The sequence below is a fragment of the Fistularia commersonii genome, chromosome 26 (assembly GCF_037954325.1).
Source record: "Fistularia commersonii isolate RoL2024-O1a breed Wild chromosome 26, RoL_Fcom_v1.0, whole genome shotgun sequence".
Classification (NCBI taxonomy): Eukaryota; Metazoa; Chordata; class Actinopteri; order Syngnathiformes; family Fistulariidae; genus Fistularia; species Fistularia commersonii.
In genome coordinates, this window is record NC_141309.1 from 5,779,901 (window position 1) to 5,789,692 (window position 9,792).

The window sequence follows — 9,792 nt, forward strand, 5'->3', positions numbered from 1 at the left end:
TTCAGGGTCGGGGGGACAAAACACAACAGTCAAGGACAAATTTGTAAAATTCATGTGTCAGGCTTTAAAAATTGCTTGAGCTTATTTTGATTTTTCTCATTTGTTGTATGTCCCTCCTAGGCATTTTCGTCAGGAAATCGAAAACAGTGTCTGTAATGTTATTTTAAAGAATCAGAAACACAGCAATCAGAGGAATACACCTTCATTTTCCTTGAAGCCTCAGGTATGTGCACATTGCTGATGTCCTAATAATATATCGTAGTGCATTCAATGGCTCTTCAAAACAACTTGTTCTGTCGTCTATGAAGAATTCAGCTTTTGCCCTTGATGAGGATCTTCAGAAGTCATCCTCCAGTTCTGTGAACAACAGAAGCTTTCAAAGTTTGTTAACATTATTTTATATTTCGCTTGGATTTTGCACATTCTTGCCACACATAACAAAACAATGACAAAAATTATATGTGTACATTCAAATCTTTTTCTTTTTTTTGTTCTCTGTGCTAGGTCATTGGAAGTGTTTTGAAGTGTTTTGTTTTTTCCACAGCCTCTGATGAATGACAACCCCCAAAGAACAGGGATGGGAAGTACCAACGTATCTTTAATTGACAAAAGACCAACATGTGTGTCAGTCAACTCTTGAGGCCCTTTCCGCAGTTTCGGTGGTATTGCCGATGGCTCTTCTCTTATGCTGCCCGACGATGCCCAGACAACCCAGAGCGCTGGCATAGGACAGGGCCTGCAGCCCCTGCAGCCCACTTCCACTGGAAGGGATTTTGCCCTCCATCCTGCTTGCTGGCACTCATTGACCAGTCCCTTGTACTTGGAGAGCTTCCTCTCAAAAGCCTCTTCCAGTTGGTCTTTGCACGGGACGGTTAACTCCAGCATTATCACTTGCTTGGTGGCCTCTGATACAAGGACAATGTCAGGACGGAAGGTGGTGGCTGCCATCTTCCTCCTTTTGTTCTTACCTTGGGCCCATAACTTGTTGCGTTTATGTTTGCAGCTTTTTTGTTTTGTTTTCCATGTTTTGGAATTCACAAGTTTGCCTTGTTTGAATCGTCTTTTCTTCATAGCTCCGGGAATCTACATCGGTTAGCCATGGGACATATACAGTACAGAGTGAGGGAAAACTCCCGCCAGCACCGCTATACCTAAAAGACTGACGGAAAAACTACGTCAAGTTAGCTGAACAGTCGCGAAAAACTAAAACAAGTCCCAAACCAGGGGTGCCCACACTTTTTCAACCTGAGAGCTACTTATGACATGACCGAGTCAGAATGATCTACCGCCGACTAAAAATGCAAAACACATTATTTATAAATATATTAAGAATCATTTTTATATGTACAGTATATGCTGATGTACCTTGCATTACTGCATCAACCTATATTGCACAATCCAACTCGGTACATTTTTTTTGTCATTACCTTACTCTGATGACTTGCACTGAATGGAATTAGCCAGGGATGCATAGTCCGGACGGTAACTGTTGATAGCCAGCCTCAAGCAGACTTCCAGATGCTCATCAGTCATGGTGGAACGGTACTTTGACTTAAAGATCTTCATGTTGGAAAAAGCTGACTCACATAAATAAGTGGAGCCAAATAATGCAATCAAGAAGGTAGCACATTTTCTGATGTTGGGGTACTTGTCCTCTGTGAGTAAGTTCCAGAATTGTCCATGAGCTCTGGCCTTCAGCTGAATGTCGACTTGAAGCGTCAGAATCTTATCCTCCACTCCGGAACAGTTCAGGTGAAACAGTGTTGCAACTTTTGATGCCAGTGAGGGTAGCACATGAATGTAGCGACTGGCTCGAGTACAGCAAAGTCTTGAAAGCTTTGTGTCTGTCGAACTCTGAAAGACAACGGTCAATTTGCTTTATGTAGCTTTATGTAGCGTGCGCTGTCAAGCTGCACACATGACTGCTCTCGTGTCGCCAGCTCTGCCGCGAGGTTCTGGAAGTTTGCCAAATCATGGCAGTGGAGCTTTGAGGAGAGATGTTGCAGTTTGCGTTTGAAAGCATTAACTGAGCTGATCATATTGATCACAGTTTTGTCCTTTCCTTGCAGCTCTAGATTAAGGTCATTCAGCATGTTGGTCAGATCGGTTAAAAATGCCAAGTCCAGCTGCCACTGATGGTCATTTAGTTTGCTATAATCTGCATGTTTACCTTCTGGGCGATTTTCATCGCCCAGCATCTTGGCTGCGCTTCCTCATATTCCAATAAATATCAAAACAAGTCAAGTCCATATTAATTGGCAGGACTAGCTTTGCAGCCACTTGATGGCAAACATTTTGCCCATATTGACTGCCTCGAAGTGGTGTACAAGCCTGACTTGTGAGGTTATATGCTAATGTTTTGACTCCTTCCACAAAAAAAAAAGTAATTCTAGTCAAACGGAAATGTTCCTGTCAACAGGGGGTTGATGCATGGTTAACCAGTAAGTGAACTGACCTGCTCCTGGTCGTCCCGGAGCAAAGTAATTTCTTGCTCCATCTCTCCAGCATGGCTTGTGGCTTTGGCAACCTCTGCTCTCTCCATATCCCTTTCAGCCATTAGCTGCTCAATATGCTGCTGCTTCTCCTTCAGAGCTTCTTGCAAAGCTGTGGTGCCAGAAATCTTACGACTGTATCGTGATGATGTCTCTGTTAGCTACGGAAGGGACAGAACAAAATTATGATAGATCAGGGTCATGTGAAAGCGCTCATCATGAAACTAAACATCTGATTTATTTCTTGTGTCTGTTGTTCCTGGATGCGTTCATAGCTCACAAGGCCTGTGCGGCTGGGCTTGGCGCTAACAGAGGAGGCCACAGAACTCATGGTACTGATGGAGGAGGCACTAGGACTGCGTTTCAGCCCTGCTGGTGTGGCCACAACCTTCCGGACTGTTGTCTTTGCTTTGGCAATTAGCATTATACCTCTGGAATTTATTCATACAGTTGAAAAGTCAAACAATTTTCTTCTTAGTATTGTGCAGATTCAGTAGTGATGGTACCTTGTGCCTGCAACTGCCTCATCATTCTTTCCTAAGGGCTCATCTAGTTCTACACCACACCACTCTCCTTTTGCAAAATCAGTTTCTCCTAGGAAACGCACCACTCCTGCCTTTGTACCGCCAACCTAAGAGTGAGGAGGAAAAAAATGTAAAAAAGACATAAACCAATGTTTACCTCCCAACAGGTAAAAGACAGAGGGAGTATGAGAAGCCACACTAGTTACTGAGGGAGTGGGTGACGCAGCACGGGATGGGGGGGCTGTCTGAGTTCCATTGGCCTCCCCCTCTGACTGAGACAACTTGGATGGTTGAGTAAATATTCCTCGCAGGGCTTCACACTGAAAGTAGCGCACACCAGCCACCGAACCATCGTTCTTTCCGATCGGCTCGTCTAGAACAATCCCTGCCCACTGTCCTGGGGCAAACTGTGTCTCTCCCAAAAACTGTATGTATCCTGGTTTATTCCCATTCAGCCATACTCGCTCTCCAATCTGGAAGTTCTCTCTGGCATTTTGAGCATCATCTCCACCAGCAGTTGCAGATGATTTGTCAGCTGCGGCTACCTTTGCTCCTGAAAAGGAAGAAAGACCAAATGTATTTTATGAAACATTTAAATAACATGACAGTTATAAGCTTGGGAGCAGGGATGTCAAATTACACAGAGTGCCAAAAAAACAACTTTGCTACAGCCCAAGGGCCAAACTGGTTCAATGTTTAAGATAAGATAAGAACAACTTTATTTATCCCGAAGGAAATTGTTGTGCCAGAGTTTCAAGCAAAAATATAACAATAATAGATAATAGTAGGAAGGAGGGAGAATAAGAAATAATAAAATATAAAATTATTAAAATATCTGTCAATACCTTCAATGGAAAACATTTTCAACAGGCAAAGGGGAAAAAGCTACTGTCCTTTAAATACAAAATATGTCTCTTAATATCAAGATAAATGCACAATTGAAATTGTGTGCATTATAAACTGAAAATGCATTATTGTGCTGCTCTGTGATCCTACCAATCACTGCTTTCAAATAATAAAATGAGAAAATAAAAAAAATGAATCAAATCAGTTGTATTCTTTCTCATGGATCTTATCTGCAATTTTCCCTAAGTCCATTCAATTGAAAAATAAATATAAATAAATGAAATACAATAAAATAAATAATAAAAATCTGGCAACCAAGACAAAACAACGCTTCATTCAAAGAAAAATCACGTCTTGTTGAAATAAACCTAAAAATTCAACTGAATTAAAAACTGAAAATATGTTACTACTCTTTAATGCTCACTTGTCTGAGGCTGAGCCTGATACTTGGTGGTGTATCATCTTTTGTACCAGGTCATTAATGTTCGGGGTCAGGCTCCGAGCTGAAGAAATTCTCAGGATTGAGAAGGTGGCTATCACTAAGACGGCTCCTGTGTGATGTTTTGTTTAGTTTCATTAAAGAGAACAATTGTTCACACAGGTATGTGATTCCAAACATAGAGAGTGTCTGACCAGCTTGGATGACAGCTGAGGCATTGTGTCGGGGATGAAACGTGCAAACTCAGCAGCACCCACTCATACTCTCAACAAAGGACCCACCTGAACCCGGTCACCATCAGGGGGACAGAAGTGGACATTGTGGACAACTACAAGTACCTGGGTGTCTGTTTGGACAATAAACTGGACAATAAACTGACATGTCAGAGCTCTAGACTGATACCACCAAGCGAAGATGGCAAAAGTAGCACGTCTCCTCACTCAATCCAGATTCAAAGTGACACATCACCGTCCCTTTTCCTGTTGCATCTGACTGTTATATAGACAAAACCGCTTTTACTGTACATTTCACAACCAGGGTCAGATCAAGAATGCAAGCGGGTGGCGGGTCCATCAATTAAGAGCACATGGATAAATAAACGGAGAGTGAAAGTATGTTTGCTGGAATTCACAAGATAGCATTGCTTTTAAAAAAATAAATAAAAAAAAGTGTTTGACCTTGTCTGACATCAGTTGCCATTTTATTCCAGGTAAGACGATTAGTCATTTACATGATGGTGTTTCACTCCAGAGCCTTGGGATCCCAGCGGGTTCAAATGTTATAAGCCTGTCGGAGGCTTTATTTGCCTGCACAGCGTACAAATGTTTTTTGAGGTGACGATGCAGCTAAAACACACACACACACACACACACACACACACACACACACACACACACACACAAGCCCCCTTTCTGACATCAGCCTCATTCATGATATTGAAAATATATCTAGGTCCATGACTATAGTCAAAATTAAAAAATAAAAAAAAAGTTGTTTTTCCTCCAGGTTTCAGTACCACACATGCATTGTTTTGAGGTCTTTAAAAAAAGAATTATATTTGCAGTGGTTTTTATCAAGTCATTAATATTTGATTGTGACCACACTCGATGCAGCCTTCCCGGAAGGGGCCCCTGCTGTTGCTCGGCAACCGTTCTAAACAAATGTCAAGGCTTTTTCCTTGCAAGACTGACAATGGAAGAAATGGCAATCGAGCGGTGTTTCTGTTTAAAAACAAAGCAAAGCAGTTTCGTTAGATACTGTTGACGTTCTCGTCCCGCCGTGAGCATGAATACGCTTTCAGCCGTGTTGGAAAAGCTCATCGACGGTCTGTCTGAATGACTTTCCGTGCGGATGCGGGAGTTGGGTTAGTTGGTTTCGCATTAAAATCTCCCGAGTCGAAATGACATTGCGTTCACATACACTTCACTTTTATCCTCAGAGTAAGACCAAGGATAATGAGGAAAGCGCAGAGACGGAGGACACGGCCGAGCTCCTGTACCTGCAGAGCTGCCGTCACTCTCCGTGGCAGCAGGACAACGCGTGGAGCCCACAGGCCTCGGCCCTCAGGCAACTGGCCGTCTGGGCTCCTTAAAATCAATAGGAGGCGCATTAGGAGGTGCTGCCGTCAGGTGTCACTCATTGACAAAGGCCTTTTAAAGTTCTCAAATCTGGAGGAGCTGGTGTTGAGCGCCAACAAAATCTCAGAGGTTCCCGCCAAGAATCTCCCAGAAATCTGAAGGCAAGTCACACGCCTGCATTCAGTGGAATTCAAAATGTTTGTTTGGAAAAGGTGGAATTTAATGACCTGAGTGATTATTACGTCTGTTTTAAAATCATGATTTAATTTTAAACAGGGAGGTTTTTCCAGATTATTCATTTTGCTGTTTCAGTGTCATCGGAAAAAAAAAACCCTGAATTATTCAAGTAAGCCTTTCAAGAGTGTGACCCACATCCTCAAAAATAATGTTGCTCAATTTTTTATCTTTTTTTTGTGAAATCTCAACCTTGATGTTTCAAACGCTGTAACACGCCGTGACTTGACACACTCACTTTTGCCAAACATCCCTGAAAGTTTTTCCATCGCAGATGAAACTCACGAGTAACTCTTTTTCAAATGTGACTCTTGGAAAAAGATTTTGGACCTGCGAGCGAACCGTCTATCTGCGCTCAACAGTCTCACCAGCTCCCCCCCGCCGGGCCTCCAGTACCTGGGACTCGGGTCAAACAACCTGGGTTCCCAAGACGACGTCGCTCTTTTAACCGCAACACACTGGTGAGCTCACAAAGTCAGACGTGCACAAACACACATGTACAGGAAGTTGGACACTTTTTGAACTGGTAAACCAAAACTATGTCAAAGGGGCCTTTTTGTGTGAAATGATTGCACGGTGTAACCTAGTTTCACTGTCATAATGGCTATGTGTTCTTTAAGAAACACGAAAACAAATAGTTGTTTGTGGGCGGATGGTAATTACGTCTCTAAAATCTTGCCAAATAGTGTATTTATCTTGGTTTTATTCGGGGAAAACTGCTGTCGTCCAGATATTGATAACACGGGGTGACAGCAGATCCTGCCAAAACACAACTATGTCAGTCATGTCTGCTGTCAACAATCCAGGAAGTACAGCAAATCAAAAAGAGGTTTGTCTGTATTTTCCTTCCTCATTTTCTTCCCATTCATGAGCTATGTTCATTGTGAATGTTAAATTGTGACTAGAAAAACGTAAACAAAGAGTGAGAATTGTGGATCTATAAGATATCCCAAAAGAGAGATCCTAAAAGTGAGTAGCAAGATTTTTTTCCTCCTCTAGAATAATGTAAATTCATAAAAAAAAAAAATTGATATAGTTTTTTTGAATTGTTTAACCAATCTTCGGATTGATTAAAACTTGCATCTTAGTCACAATTTCTTTTCTCAAAATTAGCTCAACGGAATCAGTTGTAAACTTTGGACATTTTTTTTCCTTCATTTCAATTTTTTTGTATTTTCTGTTCGATTTTACATCACTCAATACATATGGCACTGTGGCATGATTTCAAGTACAGCCATGTGATTGCAGGTAAAAGATACATTTGAAAAAAAAAAAAAGAAGAAAACAATCAAATTATTATAAAAGTCCATGTTTTAAAAAAATCTAACAATACAAGTTTCTTAATTTTTTTCGTTCTTGACTTTGTTGACCCTCTATAGTCTATATAGTCTATATTTTGTGATATGATCTTCACATCTGTATGCAATATTGACGAGTCCACTGCATGGAACAGACTTCAAAAAGACTGGAAACTCGTAATTTTATCTCACTAAATGCTTTTAAAACCCGACTGAGAACACTAGAGGTCAACTTGTCAAAATGTAATTGCCTCTTTAACTGTTTGTGATATTGTTCTGTCTGTAACTTATTGCTGCCTCTTGGCCAGGACTTCCTGGTAAAAGAGGTTCTTAATCTCGACGGGACTTTTCTCCTGGTTAAATAAAGATGAAATAAAAAAAATAAAAATAAAAAATTATTGATAATGTAATTTCAGTGCTGTGACAAAAGAAAGTCCCCTATGGGGATCAATAAAGTATATTGTATCTTATATTTAGTAAGTTTAGTAAATGATATTCCATCTAAGTTTATTTTCATGTCATGTTTAAAACCTCTCTAGGTTGCAGTAAAATCTGCTTGCACCAAATCTAAAGACAAAAAGAAACAGTGTCAGCTGGACATGGTCCAGGACCCCCCCATTTGGAGGGTCCTGGGCTCTGTCCACTTTCCTCTGCAAAGCCTGTCCACAGGGGAAAAGGTCGACATTCTCTGCGACTTTGGTGAACCGCTCACAGATGCGGGGGCAGGAGTGGGTCAAATGTTTGACAAGGTAAAATAACACAGCTATTGTTTGATGGTGGGAACACTTTCTGATTGATTCAGGCAAAAGGCCTGGGAGTGACGAGGACTTATGGGTTTTCATGACACTCGTGACTTTGCTTTTTAAAGGACACAAAAGAGATGAAGAAGCTGGAACCAAAGAGGGAAGTCGGCAATTCTATGCGGAAAAGCGCAGCGTCTTTAAAAGGTTATTGATGAGTTTTAAAATTCAACTCGAGTGAAGATGATATTTTATTGAAAAATTTGGATAACTCCAATTGGTGAAGAAATACCTTTGCTGATCTCACAAGGCCAATGTAGCTATGAAAAAGAAAAATAGCAACCCTTTTATCCAAAAAATAAAAATCAAACAATTGTTGTTTCTCTTATGAAACTTTGCAATCGACATGTCTTCTTGAATGCTGTTCTTCTGTGCAGGAAACGGAAAAGGAAAAAAGGACCATGAGCTGGAGGACAGCATGTCCTTGCAGCATCAGTCAGTGACAGTGGAGTTGAGTGTGGAGCTGCACAAGTGGAAGTGTGTGTCTGAGGCCAAACTGTTCCACTACACGGTCAAGTACCACACACAGGGCCTGTGTGAATGTAAAGTCTAGCAGCTTTGGCTTTCATTTCACTGTGTTTTTCATTGGACTTTTCACCGCCATACATCTCTTTTATTAGTTTAATTGGGAGGATCGTCAGATGAGAGGAAGGGGCACGATGATTTTCCATAAATGATTTGTAATACAATACATTGCGGAAAAAGGCTGTAATTTTAACAAATTATAAAAATAAGGAAATCATTTTAGAGTAAGCTTAGAAATGACACATTGTGTTCACTGCTTTCCCCCCTTTTTTCTGATCGTACCTTAAATTTGGGAATTATGACTAATAATTTGTTGTTCTACTTATCCTGTAGGTCTCCTTGATCATTTTAAAATCATGCAAGATACCATTTGGACAGCTGCAAGAAATGACATACAAATTTACAAACACAAAAAATAATTTCAGTCAGAAAAAAAGGATTTTTTTTTAAGCTACATCAAAATGATAAGAAATATTCATCATAAATTCACCAAACCCCAAACTTTGTTTTCATATTTTGTTCAGAACAATAAACCCAAAACATTGTGACTTCAAAATGTTAACTCTTTTTAGGACTTTATCCTTATCAGGAGACTATGGTTATTCACTGATATTGCGTTTTCCTCATTGTGGATGAAAGTGAGAGGTTCATGTTATCTTGAGAATCAGAAGAATTATGGTAAGTAAGTAAAATGGCATTGACTCACGCCAGCAGCAGGTACAAAGTTCACTCTGGGAACAGGATGCTGGGCTGGATTGATCACAAGCGGGCTCGAATGAGGGCCCAGGGGCACCAGCAAATGGGGGGGGGATATAGACTGATTCGGTCAAAGTGGGCCTTTAGGCCTTTTTTCATGTTTCAGATTTGAAAAAGGAATCAAGAGACAGATATAACTAAAAAAAAAAAGAAAAAAAAAAGAAAGGGTAACTTCACAAACAGCAATATGAATAAGCCAAAACTTACCTGTAAATCTGTCAGCAAGAAACGTTGGGTTGAAGTCAATCCTTGCTGATACGAGGAGACAGGAGGGGTTTAACGCTGACAGATCAGAGAGGGA

General features: G+C 40.7%; 1 protein-coding gene across 1 annotated transcript; it reads right to left on the reverse strand.

Moving 5' to 3' along the window:
• Positions 1-561: 561 nt before the first annotated feature.
• LOC147218338 (uncharacterized) lies at positions 562-3,015 on the reverse strand. The gene is made up of 4 exons (XM_086173599.1): positions 2,999-3,015; positions 2,773-2,923; positions 2,456-2,653; positions 562-1,854 (listed from the first exon to the last, which is right to left on the reverse strand). Exons 2-4 carry the CDS (start codon positions 2,914-2,916, stop codon positions 1,429-1,431), a joined length of 768 nt encoding a protein of 255 aa, XP_086029725.1. The 5' UTR covers positions 2,917-2,923; positions 2,999-3,015; the 3' UTR covers positions 562-1,428.
• Positions 3,016-9,792: the final 6,777 nt, after the last annotated feature.